Source organism: Ceratotherium simum, chromosome 1 (assembly GCF_057802395.1).
Source record: "Ceratotherium simum simum isolate JZ-2026a chromosome 1, ASM5780239v1, whole genome shotgun sequence".
In the NCBI taxonomy this organism is placed as follows: Eukaryota; Metazoa; Chordata; class Mammalia; order Perissodactyla; family Rhinocerotidae; genus Ceratotherium; species Ceratotherium simum.
The window spans coordinates 75830394-75850623 of record NC_141900.1 but is presented as its reverse complement, the minus strand read 5'-3'; the positions used below and the strand labels follow the sequence as shown (position 1 = coordinate 75850623).

At 34.3% G+C, this 20230-nt stretch overlaps 1 protein-coding gene across 1 annotated transcript in view; it reads left to right on the top strand.

Moving 5' to 3' along the window:
• The window catches only part of ASZ1 (ankyrin repeat, SAM and basic leucine zipper domain containing 1), a 62420-nt gene extending 42392 nt beyond the window's left edge, over positions 1–20028 (top strand). The window contains exons 11-15 of the mRNA XM_004418770.3: positions 5073–5178; positions 6214–6327; positions 9673–9768; positions 19567–19738; positions 19888–20028. Of these exons, the coding sequence (XP_004418827.2) occupies positions 5073–5178; positions 6214–6327; positions 9673–9768; positions 19567–19692 (442 nt within the window). The 3' untranslated portion in view covers positions 19693–19738; positions 19888–20028. The remainder of the gene's footprint in view (positions 1–5072; positions 5179–6213; positions 6328–9672; positions 9769–19566; positions 19739–19887) is intronic.
• Positions 20029–20230: the final 202 nt, after the last annotated feature.

Here is a 20230-nt window from a genome sequence, read left to right as displayed (position 1 = left end):
AAAATCAGCAGACCTTCTTGAATCTCTTTGTTCATTTTGTTTACTTTTTTAATTTATTGTTTCTATGAAAGAATATTCTAAGTTCTACATGACTGACTTGAGAATTAAAATTTTTGATATAACTTATTTGTATGATGGCATAGTTGCCTGTATGAATTTACTTTGTGGGATTTAATAGACTTAAAGAATGTGCAGAATCCTGAATGGTTCACGTATTAAAACTGCTGAATTTTTTAAAAAATAAAACTGGCAGACATATATTTCAGGAATTTGACCTTGTTATTAAATCACAGACTTTGTTTACATGCTGTTATGGAAAAGGTTTTACTTCCCATTTGTCCAAAGTCATTCTTTAAAGAAGAAATTAGTCATTAAGTCATAAGAAAACTAACAGCAGGAAAAGTTGAACTGATTGATTATAATCTTCTGGTAATGTGACTTCACCAATTTAGCTACTGATTTATTTTAAGATACTTTTCTTTTATGTGTTAAATTTTCTAAAATAGTCTCTTACAAGAACACATATGCACACTACATTTACTTTTTTCTACACTTAGCTTTACTATGTTTGCAGAGTTAGAGACTGCGATCTAAAAAATATTAATAACCATTCCATTACTACTTTGAGATATTTTGAACAGAAATAGTGGTTTTCATCCATGTCTTGACATATTCAACAGTTTCTGCCCAGACCCTTTCTCTGAGCCTGACATCTACTTGAATGTATAAAAGGCATCTCAAAATTATGTCTATTAAGGAAACTATTTCTCCTCCAAAAGGAAAAATCTGTATAGATAAAAAATTTTATGTGAAAATATGTTATTCACATCTATTATTTATAAACATTCTAAAATTGGAAACTAAATATTTAATATCAGAGGAATGGTTGAAATACATTGCATCAATATAATTATTTTATTCTGTCATTAAAATTAGTTTGAGACTTAATGTCATGGAAAAATACTCATAATAAGTATGAAAAGCAAATATAAAATGGAGTGAGGTGTAATACCATTGTATATATGCATACAAAAAATACTGGAAGAAAATGTGTACTTTAAGAAAATATTCTGAAAGAAAATAGTACAAGTCATTATCTTTGGGTGATAAGAGTATTGGTAATTTTAATTTTTCCAGATATTCTACAATGAGCACGTAGTACTTTTATTTGGAGTACCTTTATTTAAAGTATAAATTGTATCCTAATTTGATGTCACATTTTTAAAATATGACATGTTATTTTAGTCAGCTTACACTATGTTATGCTGTAGTAAGAAATAACTGCTAAATCTAAATGACCTATAATAATAAAGTTTATTTCTTGATCACCTGTATCATGAGTCAGCTGTAGTAGGTCTACTCCTTGTTATTATTCTGAGAACAGGCTGGAGAAACAGCCCTCCCCAGGACATGCTGCTTTTCTGCAAAGGAGAGAGATGGCAGAACCAGTCAGTGGCTCATAAAGCCTCTGTTCAAAAGTTACACAGTCACTTCTAGTCATATTTTATTTGCCAAGGCAAGTCACATGGCCAGGCCTCGTGTCCCTGGGGCATGAAGTATAATCCTCTAGCAGAGAGAGGCCTGGTAATATTTGGTTCTGTAGAAAAGACGTCATACAGTCTACCGTAGCTATGCCGTATCTGCTTATTTTGAATTCTTTAAATAAGTACAGAATTATCAGGGCTGCCATGTAGAGGTATGTAGGTTGTATACTGTACATCTCTGGGGTGGGGGATGGCCAGCCATTCATATAGTGTGTGATGAATGGCACACTACAGAGTGGTGTTTTTTACAATTTGCCTATCCGTATTCAGTGGCCCTGAAAAGTATACATCAGAGGAAAGGTATATATTTTCCTTTCATTCATTAAGACTGTGTAATTTTGTTAATAATATTATTTGCTTATTTGAAATGAGTCGTTAACTTAATCTTACTTTCTTCACAATAAGAGCTTATAAGTTTATATCCCACATATATATGTGTCAGTTGCCTACCGAGAATTCTATACCTGCTATCAGTTGATATTTTGACAATTCTCAAGGGATCTTAATTTCCTTGAGCTCATTAAATAAAATATATAGGACATTAATGAATTACTCATCTAGGAGTTATTGTTTTTATTGATAATAAATAAAATTTGAGTATTTAAAGAGCACTGAAATCTAAGCTATAAGTGTATCTTATAAATATTACATGGAAACAAAAATTGATACAAGTAATGACTGCTGTTGTTTTGACAAAAATATGCTCAAGTTTTGTTCTTTCTAAAGATCAGAAAGAAAATAGAATAAAGAAGAATTATATTTATTCTGAAAATGCTTTTATAAGTAGCACTTTTTCTAAATAGAACAAGAGCTTATTTAAACTTGTTTTTGTGTGTGTGTCTGTGTGAGGAAGATCAGCCCTGAGCTAACATCCATGCCAATCCTCCTCTCTTTTTGCTGAGGAAGACTGGCCCCGGGCTAACATCTGTGCCTATCTTCCTCTACTTTATATGGGACACCGCCACAGCATGGCCTGACAAGCGGTGCATCAGTGCGCGCCGGGGATCCGAACCGGGGCTGCCAGCAGCGGAGCGCACACACTTAACCACTATGCCACGGGGCCGGCCCCCTTATTTAAACTTTTTAATTTCAATTTGCTTTTATCAAGCATCGGACACTTTTCATTATTGGTGACTTGATTATATATGTTATGTTCATAAAGTTTAAATCTTTATTTTATATAAGCTGTTTATTTTTCAACCTAATACCTAAGAAAAAACTTGTTTTAAATTAAAATACTATATAAGTCCTAGCAATGAGTCTTAGAGAAAAATTTGCTATCAAGTTTCATTGGAGGTTAACCTTGCTTGCTTTTTATAACCTTTCCTCCTAGAAACAGCATGAAAGAAACTTTGTATAGTATATAGTTAAAACTTCTACCTATAAGAATTTCATTTGGACTCAGAAGTACCTTTGGTCCCTTAGTAGTAGTTTTTGTGTGCATTTTTATTCTAGTAGATACTGCTAACTGAAAGGTCAGTCTCTAGAAAGGTCATCTCACACACTTGTCAACTCTTGATGTTAATGACCTACTTGATTTTTGTCATTCCACTAGAAGGGAACATCTTATTTTTATTGTAATCCCATGCTTATTATCCACTTAAATTTCATTTTTTCTTTTTCTCTAAATTACCTATTCATATCCTTGGTCCACTTTTCTATTGGGTTGTGTAAGTTTCTGTGCAGCTTTCACTATAAATTGGCTTCCGTCACTGAAACTAATCTAGTCACCAGTGTCTCGTCATTGCTAGAATGAGTAGACTTATCTTAATTATTTAACATGCTTGACTTTTTCCTCCTTCTTGAATCCATCTCCTACATTGCCTTTCATAACAGACCTTAACTCTTGATTTTCTTCTTCTCAGGCTACTTTTCCTTTGATAGCTTTTTTCTTCTACCCCTATCAACTCTCCCCCCTTCATAATGTGTATCCTTTTTCTTTGTGGTCTTCTCCATGACCATAGTTTTGATTTCTATTGGTGACCAAATTACAGACACTTCTAATACTACTATGGTTTGTGCCTACATTCACAATTGAAGGAAAGGCTGAATTTCTGTTAGAGGTTAGTGAAAATAAAAATGTAGTTTTTTGCCATCTAAGTTCACCAATTCCCTGAATTCTATCTAGCCTCATGAGTCTGTGGACCTCTGGATAAGTACCCTTACAAGACTGACATTTTCTACTGCTTACTGGTTGTTGCCACCTGCGTGTCTCATATCATTGCCATCACCAGCATAATTAAGTTTGTTTGAATGCCATCTATGTGCTAGACAAAATGCTTAGGTGCTTCTGACAGTCCTGTTATCTCAATTCTAGAGATATGGAAACATTTGGCTAAAGATAAGGTTTGCCGAAGATCGTGTGTGGAAGCTGAATTAAACTCAGGTCTTCCTGACTCTATAGTGTGTGTTCTTAGTTATTATGCCATAACATTTTCTCTTCACTCCACTCTTTTCCCTACCACCCACTCTCAAATTTACTTCCCTGCTTGGTGGTGCCACCTTCCATTGAAATCAAAAAACTTAGATTGCATGTGAAAGAAAAGGAAGAGTCTAGGATGATTCTATCACCAGTTTTTCAGTTTATTCTCCTAAATGTTTCTTAAACCGCCACTCTACCCTCTCCCCCCATTCAGACTGCCACTGCTAGATCCTTAGTTTAAGCTTTTCTTCATCATCTCTTAGGGGGATTTTTCCATTAGTCTCCTAATTATTCTCTCTATTTCTACTTTTGTGTTCCTTTAATCCACATTGCTCCCCATATAAACTTTCTCATGCAAAAATCTGATTTTCTACTTTCCTGTTTAAAATTCTTTAGTAGCTCTACATTATTAGAAAGATAAAATTCAATTCCTTAGCATATCATAAAAGTTCTTTAAAAATGGTTACAACCAGCCTCTTTTCTTACTACTTCCCATAATTGTGCTTTCTTTATACTTTGGTGACCTCCTACCCCCATACTTTTGCACCTGCTATTCTCTCCATCCAGAAGCCCTTCTCTTCCTCACCTACTTGACAAACTTATTCTTAAGCTCCAGACTCAGTTCAAGTATCATCTCTATGAAATAGTACTAATTTCCTATTCCCATTATACTAAGTTCATTATCTCTGAGTTTTAGATGTCTGAAGTATAAACTAATGTTAACAACATCTACCTTATAGGAGTTGTTTTGAGGAATTAAAAGACTAATAAATGTAAAGTACCTGGTGCAATGCCTTCAGATGATACATACTCAAATATTGGTACTTTTATATTCCTTCTTCATATGGCCCTGTGAATAACAATGCTATAATTGTATGTTTGCCTCTCATCCTGAACTTTAGAGATCCTCAAGATTGGAGACTTGGTTTTCTTTGTATGTTCTATGTCTTTTTCAGTTGCTAACACATATTAGCTGTTCTATAAATATTTTTTAAAGAACCTAATAAATATTATGACTAGACATTGAGTAACTAACCCAGTAGAATGAAGTAAATTGCTCATATTAGTGATTCCTGTTTGTTTGTTTGTTTGTTTCCTTTCTTTAGTGGTGATGAGTTCCTCAACTTTCTTCTGAAATTAAACAAACAGTGTGGCCATTTAATAACAGCTGTACAGAATATCATTACTGAGTTACCTGTAAATTCTCAAAAGGTATTCTACAAAAGTTATTAAGTCAAGTATGTATGCTGAAGAACACTCCAGATAAGTTAATGATAATAAACAGGGATGATCTGGTAAAATTGTATCTTTCTTCTACAAAATCTCATAAGATCTAAATAAGTCAATTTATTTACTATTACTCCTTTACACACTAATTAATTGAAAAACTTTGTGTTCTAGCCCTTAAGAAAAGGAAAATGAGTCAGACCAAAAATTAAATTGATCTGTGTATTGAACTTACCATTTGTTCTTAAAGGGAATTTGGTTGTTTAAAATATAAAATGACGGGAGACCCAAGTGAAAGTTAAAACAAAACAGTGTGTTGAGTGTTATTAAAAACCATATCAATATAAGGCTTTTTTATGAAGGAAATTTTAAATAGAAAAAGTGTAAGTGACCTGTAAAAGCAAACTTATTTTGTAGAAGTTTTTCATGTGATTTGCTTTTAGCTATTTATCTACAGTGAAAAATTTTTAATGTACTTGTTTTCGTATGATTTTTATATAACACTAATATGGGAACCATGTCATTCTTAAACCTTCGTGAATTTATTTGTTCACCACAAATATTATTATTACTAATATTAGTCTCCATAACCCTATATATACAGTTGTGCATCACTTAATGATGGGAACACGTTCTGAGAAATGCCTTGTGAGGCACTTTTGTTGTTGTGCCAACAAACCTAGGTGTGTGCGTAACAAACCTAGATGGTGATAGCCTATTGCACACCTAGGCTATATGGTACTAATCTTCTATGACCACTGTCGTATATGCAGTCTGTCGTTGACCACAACGTCATTATGCAGTGCATGACTGAACATATATTTAGTAAATGCATTAGGGAAACTGATTTGACTATTTATATAAAATTACTGACTTCTTTTTGGTATCAGGATTTATCTTAAAAAATGGTTTTCAGTTAATATAATTTATGTTGGAGAATGCTGTATAATCTTTGTGGATATAAACTTATGAAAAGTTGTTTCCCATTCTTTAAAATGTAACTTTTGAACATATTAACAGATAGTACTAGAATGGGCTTCTCCCCGGAATTTTTCTTCAGTTTGTGAAGAACTCGTTGGTAATGTTGAAGATTTGAGTGAAGAGGTCTGCAAACTAAAAGACTTAATTCGGAAGGTATATATTTCACATAAAAAGGGGGAATAAATGATTTACAATGAAGTAATTCTGACAAGAGCAACTTAAGCTTATACTAGACAAGTGGAAAAAGGAGTTTCCAAAAGAAGAAATATACATAGGAAACAAACTTTGTATTAAAGAAATGCATACTAAAAGAATAATGATTTATCCTTTTCATTTTTTAAATTTGCAGGGAAAAATGTATTACCCTACCTATTACTGGTTAGAGTTCACCAAACTCATATTTTCATGTGAGACTGGTGTCACACCCCTTTCAAAAACAGTTTGACAAGATGTGCCAAGGACCATAAAAATATTTGTATCTTTCAATAGTAGTTTAATGATTCCAAAATTGTATGTACCATAAGTGTCTTATGCTAGAAGAATGATTTAGTAAATTGTGGTACACTCATTTGTTATAATGATATGCATCCAGTTGAAAAAATAATGAAAATCAAATATCAACTTGTTAAAGATATAAAGTTATATTCATAAGTTTTACTTACATGTTAATATGCAGATGAAAAATTACCAAAATGAAATGTTTTACCTCTGTTAATGAGGTAGGATTATGGATGAAATATTCCTTCTATTTTCTAGACTTTCAGTAATATCTTTTATTTTAATTTTTTTAAAGGGTATAGGCTTTTTTGGTTCTTGTTTCTATACCCACATAGAGGTATATATCTGGATTTAAGGACAGGTTATTTTTTTTCCCCTTTAAGAACATTGGCCATAACAAACTCTAAGCTGCTGAAATAAGGAACTCCGTTGAAGATAGGTAATAAAGGAAAACACTTTTACTCAACTGGAGAATTCACTTCTGAGTTCTCCTAGTCTATTTAATAAATGTATTTGATATCAATAAAGTTTTTGTAAAATATCTGATGTGAACATTAGATTATGCATAAATTTGTATAGCTTCAACCCATAAGTCATTTAATATTTTCATTAATATTTTATCAAAAAAGTTATTTTCCTCAAAATAATCTTTATATATATTCCAGGTAATTTGTCATTCTAACTATTAACATATGTTCAATCAAAAGGAATCTTTTTAAAAAGTGAGCAGAAAATTGTGAAGCAAATCCTACAAAATAATAGGAAAATAAAGACATTTTAAAGGGGGTGAATGAACAATATATTCAAAAATTCTTGTAGAAGATAACTCCTTTCCAGAGAGAGAGGCATCTTAGAAGTTGTATTCTCTGACAGTTATTCATTTAACAAACATAAGAATGCCTACTGTATGCCAGGCAACTATGCTACACATTAGTCTCCTAATTATTCTCTCTCCTTCCACTTTTGTGTTCCTTTAATCCATGCCACTCCCCAAATAAACTTTCTCATACAAAAATCTGATTTTCTACTTTCTGAATTTGCTGACAACATGAAAATTGTAGCACCACTCATCTTCACTACCTCCATCATCTAGAAGAATTGAAGGAAAATGGTATGGATTTTTACTTAGCATGGTGTTTTTCACAGGGATCCAAGATAAATTTGGAAAGATATTTATATATATAAGTGTATATATATACTTATAAATTTATAAAGATACTTCCTGCAAAGCATCAACCTGTAATGTTTAGTGTGAGAAATTCCCTAAGACATCTTTGCCTCAGGATTGGTAATTATTTGGTTTCTCCAAGATGAACTAAAAACATTTGGGGAGATAGGATAGAGGATTGAGATGAAATTAGAGAGACCACATTTTTCTTAAAGGAATGAAATTAAGAACCACTGCTTTGGGGTGACTTTGACTCAAAAACATAAACAATTCAATCAGGTACCATAACATTTATTTTAATAACGTGTACCTATAAAGAGAAATTTCAGCTTTCTTTAGCTAAATGGAAGGTTTCTTTTCCGTGGCCTTCTCTATCTTGAATTCATACATTTCTATATAAGGACTAGCCTTGAAAACACATTTATTGGTTTAAAATAATGGCAGATACAGTTCTTTGGGCAGGAAAGTCTTAATTTTGGAGCAAACTAGTACATTGGTTTTTCTGGATTAGTCTTAAACAACTAGTAATCACCATAATGAGATCTGATTTAGAGAACTGAGAGAGCTTCCAGATTTGAGAGTATGCTATCATGCGTGATAGCTTATGATATTTCAGAGTTTGCAAATAATAACTAAAGGGAATTAAAAAAAATGAGTTATCATGGATAAGTGTATGAAGGTAACAGAGAGGGTGGGAGAGGTCAAGGCTAGACTTTAACACCACATCACTCTCTTTCAAACCAACACACTGACAGGCTCCTGTCAGAAAGGGTCATTCTAAGTAATTGGTTAATAAAAGGAATGACTGTCTCAGGATTCAGTAAATGGAGCATCAGTGTCAAAAAGGAATCTGTTGCTGAATGAAGCCATTTGGAAGTTAGACCAAGAATACAGTATTAATGAGACTGGCATTGAAGTCTGTTTTCTGCTATAAATTTAAAATTAATTTTGCAGGCTTTTTTAATTAAATATTTACACTGTAGATTTTAGAAGTAGTTATTCTTGCTAATGTTGAAAGTATTTATTGTCACCACTCCAGCACAGGATGTTTCTAGTAAATATCACTCTATAAATGTGCCTGATTCTTTTTATCTTTCAAGGATCTTTTGGTTTCTGCTCATTCGCCCTCTTCTGCTCCTCCCCCAACAACTCTCTTTGCTCTGTCTCTCTCTGTCTCTCTGACACACACATATGCGCGCGCACGCACACACACACACACACACACACACAAGTGAGGGGGCCTTCTTTAGCAAGAAAGGTCTCTGTATGGGATTTTAGAAATTGACTAGGTCATATAATTTCATTGCTGAGAAGTGCTAAAAAAACCACTTAAGATTTTGTTAACATTTGTTCCTGCAATTATATTTAAATAAAGGATTAAACTTCTAGCATTAGCATCAAATCTTCCAGTTTTTAAATTTCATGTATTATAGGTATGCTATAAGAATGGTTCACTTTTTTGTAAGAAATCAACTGTATTTAGTACGGAAGGAAAAAATAAGAATTGTCATTCTTTATAGGTAGAAATAGAAACTTTAACACTAAAGGAGCTTTGTATCCTGACATAAAAACATGATTTTAAAATGTAATAATCTATGAAAGCATTTATTTTTAATATGAATCTAATAATTTATTATAATGGGATCTTGGTAAAAGACTGTCTTTCAAGGCATTTGTGTTCACTTTAAATCTTCTGTGGGAGTCTTGCATTGACTACATCTAAATCAAGAGAATTAACATGGATATTATGATATTTTTAAAAAATCAAAGATATCTTAATTTTCAATGTACTGTACATTAATTATTTTCTTTTTTCCCCTACTAATTATTAGTTGCAAAATGAACGAGAAAATGATCCAGCCCATTTACCATTAGTGGAAGAAGTATCTACATGGAATAGTAGAATTTTGAAGAGGACGGCAATTACAGTATGCGGATTTGGGTTTCTTCTTTTCATTTGCAAGCTAGCTTTCCAGAGAAAATACCCCTAATATTTGTTTTGAGTAATTATGTATCTCTTATTCAAATTACCTAAAAATGTTGCTTTTAACTATTTGTGGCACAATATAACTACATTCTTTGCCAATACTCCATAGGCAAAATTATGATAGCATAGAGCAAAAAGTTTTTCTTTAGAAAGTGGTTTGTCAGTTTGAGTTCAAGATAGAATTTGTTATATTTTTATGTTAATTTTGATCAAGCAGTAAATTATAAGTGATTCTTAAGTTTGATCCTATGACTCTAAATCACATTCAAAATAAAAGTTTTATCTAATATTCTTTGACATTTAAAAAAGTATATTCATTTGTCACAGTGAGTTTTAACAGAATTTGTAGTGCTCATAAATTAGTAGCTTTCTTTTAGTCCTTATTTTTCCCTTTCATTATTATGTAATAAGGAATTTATTTAACTTTTTCAGTTATAACATTATTAGAAAATTATTAATTTTGAAAGGATTCCAGAGAATGCAAAGAATAAGATAAAATGTAAAATTTTGAATTATGGATTAAAAACCTAGGAAAAAAATTTTATTTTATTTATTTTTGCTGAGGAAGATTCACCCCGAGCTAAAATTCACTGCCAGTCTTCCTCTTTTTTGTATGTGAGCCACCACCACAGCATGGCCACTGACAGACAAGTGGTGTAGGTCTGCGCCTGGGAACCGAACCTGGGGCCGCCAGAGTGGAGCTTGCTGAACTTAACCACTAGGCCACCGGGGCTGGCCCGAAAACCTAGGAAAAATATTTTAAATGTACATTTAAAAAGCAGAAAATTTCGAGACTAGCATGGAAAGCACCAAGTACATTAGAATTTTTTTATGTAATGTACTTATGGGAATGTACGACATGTACTATATGTAACATTCTTGAGAATGTTATGAAAGCGAATGGCATTTGGCCTATAATTTTTCATATCAATCTAAAGTAATACACGATTTCTTTGTGTTTTTTCCAAAATTAATGATATTCATATTTTAAAACTTAAGGTAATAAAAGAGGAGGCCCAATTTAGCAGGGAATATAGTAGTTAAATCTTGCTTGACTTAGTACCATACTCAGAACAGATGCAGTTCTACAGTTCTACAACTGTTAAAAGGTAAATACCAAGCAAAGGGAAAAAACTGTAGAAAAGACGAACAGCATAGGGAACTATAATTAGCAGCAATTTCTACTCTCGGTTATACCAAAGCAGCAAGACTCAAATCATCATTCCTTTTCTGAGAATATGCTCAACCATATATCATTGGAAGGAATTGGTGTCTGACATTTTAACCTAAGTGCCATAGCAAGACATATTTTTTCTGATATCCCTCATAAATGGGTTCAAGACTTAGAACAAAACTAGAATATGAATAGGAGAATGGGTACTTCTTTTAACACAGATCATGTTTCACTTCTAGCACAGTGCTTAGGCAAATAGAAGGTGTTTAATAAATGCTAGTTTCAGTTTCCTTAAAAAAAAACTGTAGGAAAATGACAGACATACTACCTGATTATCTACTTACAATAGTCTTTCACCTCGGTTCATCTTAAAGATGATCATATTTCTTCTATTGGCTGGATGGGTCACTATTTTTTTCCTCTAACCAAACCAAACTATAGGCATCTCTCAAATATTAGGACAAACTATGAAAATGCAAATTGATAAAATATTCACTTTCCAAAAGGATTTCTCAGAGAATTTCTTAAATTAGTAATCTGCCCCAATGTACTTCAAATATAATTAGCTATTCAGGGGAAAGAAATAATGTAAAGTCCATTGTATCTGCATATTCTGAGTATAAATTTCAGATTACAGATTGAGAATAAGTTGGGCAGCATTTGTTGTGATTAAATTGTTTCTTCATGGGTAAAGTATCAGTAGAATAAGATTTTCCTTGTGGTTTAAAATTGGTTATTTTATCTAGAGTATAAGTCTCTTCCTACTCTATGATTATTTGACTTGAGTACAATGCTTTACTACGAGGGGAGTATAACTTCTGGAATATTCATTCTTTTACAAGATAGCTCAGTACAAATCACTTTTCTTGTCTTGTTAAAACAAGTTCTATTGAGAGCTCTGTAAAACCACAGATAGAAATGCTGTAAACCAGGTTTTAATTCTATATACTTGAAAGTCGTAAAACTTTATTTTTTTTATTAATTGGTATTTAATTTTTAATAAGCTTGGATCAGAAAATGTTCCTTTGTCTTTGGAATCAACTTTGGAACCCAAATAATCCATTATAAGCACCTATTGGGATGCAAGTATCTTTCAAAGAGCAGCATGCATACTTGCCACTATCCTTAAGTGTGGGGCTGGGGGCTGCTTCGTGCTCTCTGGCAACCCTATTACATTTCCCTGGTACATTGACTAAACTTTTCACTGAATAACTGTTTTATGCTTCTCTGTCCTCAAACTTCTAAGAGCTCCTCCTCATCTCATTCTTAATGATGTTCTGTTTCTTATTGCCCTGGGAAATAGAATCAGTTAAAGAAGAACTTCCACACTGGGTTTCCTTTAGTTAAGAAGTCAGCAAACATTTTTTGTAAAGAGCCAGAGTAAATATTTTAGGCTTTGCAGACCATATGGTCTATATCATAACTTCTTAACACTGCCATTGTAGTGCAAAAGCACCTGTAGACAATACATAAATGATTAGATGTGGCTGTGGTACAATAAAACTTTATTTATAGAAACAGGTGGTTGCCTGGATTTAGCCCACCAAGTTATAGTTTTCTGACCCTAGCATAATGCCACATAGTTACAACAACTGTAAGTTATTTTTTATTTTTATCCAGTCTGACAATCTCTGACTTTTGATTGAATTGTTTAATCCACTCAGTCAATGTTGTTATTGGTACATGCATCACTTCGTGACAGGGATACGTTCTGAGAAATGTGTCATTAGGCAAGGTGATTGTTGTGTGAACATAATAGAGTGTAGTTACACAAACTTAGATGGTACAGCCTACTGCACACCTAGGCTATATGGTACTAATCTTATGGGACCACCCTCATATTTGTGGTCCGTCATTGACCAGAACATGGTTATGCAGTGCATGACTGTACATTATTGGTTTATTGGTATATTGGACAGAAATATCTATTTTACTTTTGTTTTCTATATGTCTCGTATGGAAAAATCTCTTTAATAATTTTTTCACAGTATTTTTGAGTTATTAGTGGTTGCTCTAGGGTTTACCATATACCTCTTCATTTATAAGAATCTACTTGAGATTTATACTAACTTAATTCCAGTGAGATATAGAAACATTACTCCTATATAGCTCCATTCCATCGTCTTCCATCTTTTTGTACTGTTGTTATTGTTATGCATGTTACATCCATATATGTTACAAACCCAACAATAGTGTTATAATTGTTACTTTATATAGTTTTATGTCTATTAAAGAAACAGAAAAGAAGAATGATCAAGTCTATACTTATAGAGTGTTATATTTACATTCTTATTTATCATTTCTGGTTCTCTTCATTTGTTCCTGTGAGTTTAAGTTGGCATCTGGTGTTATTTCCTTATTCCAATACCACTCTGCTCCCACCCACCTCCTTTGTGCTGTTATTTTCAAATATAATACATTTTTATCAGTTATAAGCCCAACAATATAATTATATATATTCCTTTATACAATTGCTTTTTAAATCATTAAAAGAAGAAAGGAAAAGAAGGATGCATTTATATTGTCTTTTATAATTACATAATTACCTTTATCACTGCTTTTTGTTTTTTTGTGTGGATTTAGATTTCCATCTGGTTTTACTTGCTTTCAGTGTGAAAAACTTTATTTAGTATTTCTTATAAGGTGGGTCTGATAACAATTAATCTTCTAAGTTTTTGTTTATCTGGAAGTGTCTTTGTTTGGCCTTCATTTTTGAAAGAAATTTTGCTAGATATATGATTCTAGGTTGAGAGGTTTTTCTTTCAACACTTTGAATATGCTGTCCCACTGCTTTCTAGTCTCCATGATTTTTATAAGTCAACTGTTGACCTTTTTGGAGTTCCCTCTGTGTGACAAGTCATTTTGCTGCTTTCAATATTTCCTCTTTGTCTTTGGCTGTCAGCATTCTTACTATGATATATCTGGGTATGGATCTCTACATTTATCATACTTGGAGTTCATTGAACTTCTTAGATGTGTGGGTTAATGTTTTTCATCAAATGTGGGAAATTTTCAGCCATTATTTCTTGGAATGTTTTTTCTATTCCTTTCTCTTTCTCCTCAGTTTCTGATATTCCCATTACACCCGTATTCGTGGACCCAAAAGTGTCCCACATTTTGCTATTCATATTTCTTCGTTCTATTTTCTCTCTCTTCTTTGGATTGCATAACTTCTATCCATTCATCTTCAAGTTCACTGATTCTTTCTTACACCAGTTCAAATCTACTATTGAGCCACTGTAATGATTTTTTATTTGTTATCGTACTTTTCAACTTTAGAATTTCCATTTGTTTCTTTTTTTATGATTTCTGTCTCTTTATTGATATTCTCTATGATAAGAGATTTTCTTCACACCTTCCTTTACTTCTTTAAGCATTGTTTCCTTTAGTTCTTTGAACATATTTATAATGGCTTCTTTGAAGTCCTTATTAAATTTGACATCTGGCCTCTCAGTTTCTGTTGCCTGCTCTTTTTCTTGTATATGGGTCACACTTTGCTGTTTCTTTGCATGTCTCATAATTCTTTAGATAAAACTAGATATTTTAGATAATATAGGAATTCTGGAAAGTGATTCCTCCTCCCTCCCCCCTCCAAGGAATTTTTGTTGCATTGTTTGCTTGTTTATTTGTTTAGTGACTTGGCTGGACTATCTTAGTGAAGTCTGTTTCCCCCAAAGTGTGAAACTCCTGATGTTGCTCTTCAGAGGGCATAGTCCTGGGCATGCACACAGTCACCCTGGGATGACAGTAGTTTTAGCAGGCTCTTTTAAACTGTCTCTTTTCTCTGATCTCTCTGATAGGCTGACTGCTTCATTTGGTATTACACCCAGCCCTTAGGTTCCACAAATTACTGGTTGATTGCTCTATTGTTTTTGATATACCCTGGCGTGTGAATTGCTCAGCAGTCTGATAGAAGCAAATTTGGACAGGGGTAGTTTTTGAAGCCAGTTTTTGAGGTTTATTCTGACCAGGGAGGGCCCTTCTTAGCTGTCTCTTTCCTTGGTTCTCTCTTGTGAACTAGCTGGCCTACAGTTTAGCTTGTTGCTCCTACATAAGGGGAGCTGTTGTCTTCAAGAGTGCCCTTAGGCTTGATTTTCTCCACATTCTGTTTCAAATAAAGTCACTTTCTTTGAGGAGTACTTTCAAGCTCTCCTTTCTTATGGACTGCTTCTGCCCCTGGGAAAAATCTCTGTGCCACTACTCTGGGTGCTGGGTGGGGCAGTAGCCTCTGGTCTTCTGGGTTTGCTTCTTACAGCTCTGCTCTATGAGCACGCTGGCATGAGGGAGATCAGGGCTCCGATATTCTGGCTTGCCATTCCTGGGGTAGAGTCCTCATCCTGTGGGGCTCAGTGGAAGGAGAGAGCCTCAACCTATCAACCACACTCACCGGAATTTAGCTGCTTAAGCTTGGAGTTGGAATGGATAAGAAATGCTGGTGGATTGCTCTTCATATGAGATATGGTAACCCTTATTTGGGAGCTAAGGGGAGAGGGAACCCCATCTTCTTGGTCTCTTCTGCCAAGATTGGAGCTTCTGCCAAGCTGAGCTGATTAGGATGTGGGGTATGGGAGGAAATGGGTCATGGCTAAATGTTCTTACTCAGTTTTAGTAGGTTTTCTTGAATAAATATTTCTTCATTTGTTCTGAGCCCTAACTCTTTCTAGAGATGTTAAATAAAGGTTGTATTTTTATAACTTTCTCCAGCTTTGCTTGTTTCACTGTATGTCCATGGAGCTCCTCACACTTTCATCCTGGCAGTGAAACTCCTTAACCAATATTTCTAGGGTATCTGCTATGTGCTTAGTATAGTGCTTGACCCAGAACAGTGTGCAAGATTTTTTTTAAAAAAAACAGAAACATTAGCTAAATACTTTTCATGTAAGCTTTACCTAGCTCTTAAGTTAATATCATAGGATGCTGAAAGTTCTAAGAGCACCTAAAGCCTATTGGAAGCAAAAGGCAAAGACCACCTAGGTTTGACCAGGATACAAAATGGCTAGATACATGATGGGTAACACAAGGCTACACTCTCAATTTTGGAAGCTTTCCTGTGGAAGGTATTTCAGCTAATACCTAATTTAAATTAGTTATATTTCTTAATGTGGGAAACAGGATATTTAAAAGTCTAAAAGGGTGTCACTCAAAAATGAAGCCAGCTACAATTTCAAGCACCAGAATCAAAATTGAGGTTTTATTTTTTTTATGGGACATTTTTTATAGTGCCAACCATTTTTTGGTCTTAACCATTTAATGAAAGTTAATCTTTAAGAAGACAGATAACCATGATGACTTCTGTTTCGCACTCCAAGTCACTCTGTCACTGCTTAATAATCGTTTGTAGCCCTGTGGGGGTGGAAATAGGGTGGGGATTTTCTTTTTGGCACATCCACTAGTGAGTAATACATTTATTTCAAGTGCCAATAAAAATGTTATACTGGACTTATGTGACACATTTGTTAATTAGAGAAACTAATTCTAAACTATTTGAGCAATGATCTATTATATTTCTCTACCTGCAAATTCAGATTATATTATCAATATTCTAAACAAGATGAATGAGTTTTTAATACTGTATAACATTTTCAAAGGGAGAGTAAATAAAGTAAGGACATTTTCAGAAGTGGCACTATCTCTGGATTTATCTAAGACACTATTATTCACCTTTTTGTTCTCAACTGATCTTTCATAATTTTTCATATGATTTTTTTTTTCCTTCTGGAATCTTCCTAACGCTATAGTCTTTGGGGTTTTTTTTCCTTTTGAAGTCCATGTCCATGTTACCCTCTCAACCCCTAATGTTCCCCTCACCTCTACACTGACAGTGAGATAGAGCAGAAGGTAGCCTAGGTTCTAGCCCTGTTGTCAATATCCTGTACATTCTCTAAGTCTTGGTTTCCTCATCTGTAAAATAGATTATCTCTAAGACTAAATGAATCAAAATAATGCCATCCTCAGAAATGGATCCAATTTGAAATTCTGAAATTAGAATAAAGCTGGTAGGGGCTTTATGTAAGAGAATCAGTGCTTACTAGACAAGTTAACTCCTCATAAGTGGTTTTGCTTTTGATCTCACATTCAGAAATCTGATATGATATGAGGGGCCGGCCCAGTGGCGCAAGCGGTTAAGTGCACGCACTCTGCTGCGGTGGCCTGGGGTTCTCAGGTTCGGATCCCGGGTGTGCACCGACGCACTGCTTGTCAGGCCATGCTGTGGGGGCATCCCATATAAAGTGGAGGAAGATGGGCACAGATGTTAGCCCAGGGCCAGTCTTCCTCAGCAAAAAGAGGAGGATTGGCAGATGTTAGCTCAGGGTGGATCTTCCTCACAAAAAAAATAAAAAAAAAAAAAAAAAAAAAGAAATCTGATATGAGAATTGTTCTTAATATTTGGTTGTTGCCAATATTTTATAATAGTTTTTGGGAAGCTTACCAGTAGTGATATTTCAACTCATTAAACAATTATTGAATGCTTAGTATGTGTAAGACGCTATACCCGTACATTACATATTTTATATGAGATCAGAAAACCCAAATACTTTTTCTCTTAAATACAAATACTTTTTCTTATTAAAAGAGACAATGTGATTACTATTGTTTTAAGTAAACTTTACAACTTGAAAAAAAAAAAAAAGGCACTTTGTAAGACTGTTTCATAGGAAAGGGTGTGGTTGAGCATTTTTTTTAAGTTTCCACAGTTGAGAGTGTGGTGATAGACTCACTTATCTTTCCTTGTGAGAGCGGGACTCAACCTCAACCAATGCCCTCCTACAAAAAACAGCGACAAAAGGAAAATCGGTGAAGTTCCCAGTGTGTAAAATCTTTTAGAAGACATTTAGACCAGATTTAAAGTAAACTTCTGCTCATCATGGATTCAAGGTTCATTAATGTTAAAACAGTTTTGGGAGTTGCGTATATGCAGTTACCCCTGCTCCCAATGTAAAGTATTAAAATAAGACACCTAGAATTTTCCAGTAGTAATGCTATAACTAACCATCCAGTTAGTGGTAATATTACAGTTAGCTATTGTGTTAGTGGTACTATTACAGTTAATTATTAAGGTAGTGGCAGTATTATAGTAACACTCGTGGTTAGCTGTCACATACCAAGCATGGACTTAAAATGTGGAAACGAAAGATTAGAGCTATTATTCAAAGCCCTTAAAATCAATTTATAGATGAAATAGCAGTAGCAGCATAGAATTAAAGAAAAATTGTGTTTTGTTCTTAGTAAGGTTTTGTATCTTGAAGTCAATGCTGTGATATGGCTCCCATATCTCCCTTTATGAATAAAGGACTTACTCACCCAGCTGCTAGGAGTACAGATAGCAGACAGTCCTCTTTGGGAGTTTTCTCTGCTAGAGAGCTGCCTTCCCAAAAGCATATCCTATTTCCAAGAATGACTAATGAACATAGGGGTTTAAAGGCCCCAATTTCAGGGGCCCTCATCCCAACTCAAGACAACTCTGAAGGACCATCCTGCTTCAGAGCTCCTGGTGGGCTGGCTGAGGGCTCCATTGAGACTATATCACAGCCCATCTTCTCCCTCTGTCCAATCCTGCTTCCTTCCCTTCTCTTGCACAAGAGTTGTTCTCCAGAGCACTCCTTAATAAATGTCCTGTATGCACATCTCCACCTCAGTATTTGCTTCCCAGGAAACTCAACTCTGTCACTGAGCAGCAGTGCCTTGCATGAGTCATGAAATATATGATCATTATTAGTAATTATTTTCTGTAGAACTTATTTTCGTAACCTGAAAAAGATCATCCTGATGTAGGGTTGTTAGAGTGTTAAATGCAGTGACCATAGAAGTGGTCGTAGAGTTTTATAATTAACGCAGACTTGGGGCCAGACAGCCCTGAGTTCCAGTTTTAGCTCTGCCATCTAATGGCTGTGCAGCTTTTAGAAAGCTACCTGAGTAAGCCCTGCAAGTCTCTGCCCGTTCATCTATAGCATGAGAATAACAAAAATAATCATACTCAAAATAATTATCCTTAATTGGGCATTTACTATATGCCAGTCACTTAGCTAATTTAACAAACCCATATTTTAATAACCCTATAAGGTTGTTATAAAGATTAAGTGAAGTAAGACATATAAAGGATTGTCTGCAATTCCTAATATATGGTATATACTGAATAAATGGAAATTGATATAATTCCTATTATTATCATTCATTGTAAAGCATTTGTTCCAGTGCCGTGCAACAAAAATGATACTGTACATGGGAAAAAAATCAGATTTTTCTAATTGCTAGGACTGTATTTTTGTTTGAAAGAAATATTTTCTATCATAAAGTAACATAGAGTTAAGAATACTTAAATTCTCTAAACTGACACAGATATATTCAGAATCCACAAGACAACAGTTAATAGGTCTAACAGAGAATAAATTATGTGGTAAGACTCCATTTCCTTTATCCCCTTTTAACAGATTGTACCACACTCAAATGCAGAGATGTGCAATCAGCTGCAGGTTACAAGTAGAAACCACTGTCTATAAAGCCAGCTTATTAAACCCTTTTGTGATAGTGGAGAGAGCTAGAGTTTGAATTCTTACTGTTCCGTAGATGAAGATTGGTGGTGGTGTGAGGAGCTGTGTGATTCATCTATTTGCTGCCAATACCTGTTTGCTTGATACCTGCCCTAATACACTTTCACCTCCTCAAGTCACAGAGAGGACCTCACCTCCCTGAAACGTTTTACACACCATGAGGTGCACCAGCGTTTATCCACCGAGAGGTACACAGTGTCTCAGCTTTTTATTCATTCAATTCATCTGATTTTGAAAATATTTACGCAGTTAATGTCTACTTGAAAACTAATACTAAAGGCATGGAAAAAATGGAGTTATTGCTAAATTACCTGAAGTGATTCCATTTTAATCACAGATGTGGGACTGCTACCAAATACCTGAGAGCCATAAGATGGAGCCATACACTAAGAGCGGTGAGGCTCAAAGAACCCTGCTCATATGCTGGAGCAGCTACACCAGCTCCCGATGGTCTAACTCTGCAATGTGCGAAAAATAAAGCCCTATCTGATTAAGCCACTGTGGTTGAGTTTTCTGTTAATGGTGCTAAAGGCCTTCGCAACTAGTACGGGGGTATACTTATGTTGCCTTGATGTGCAATTTGCTTTTTCCACCAACTCTGTTTTCAGATGCATCCATGTTAAAAAGTGAAGATGTAATTACTTCCTTTTAACCACTCTATAGTATTCCATTATATGTCC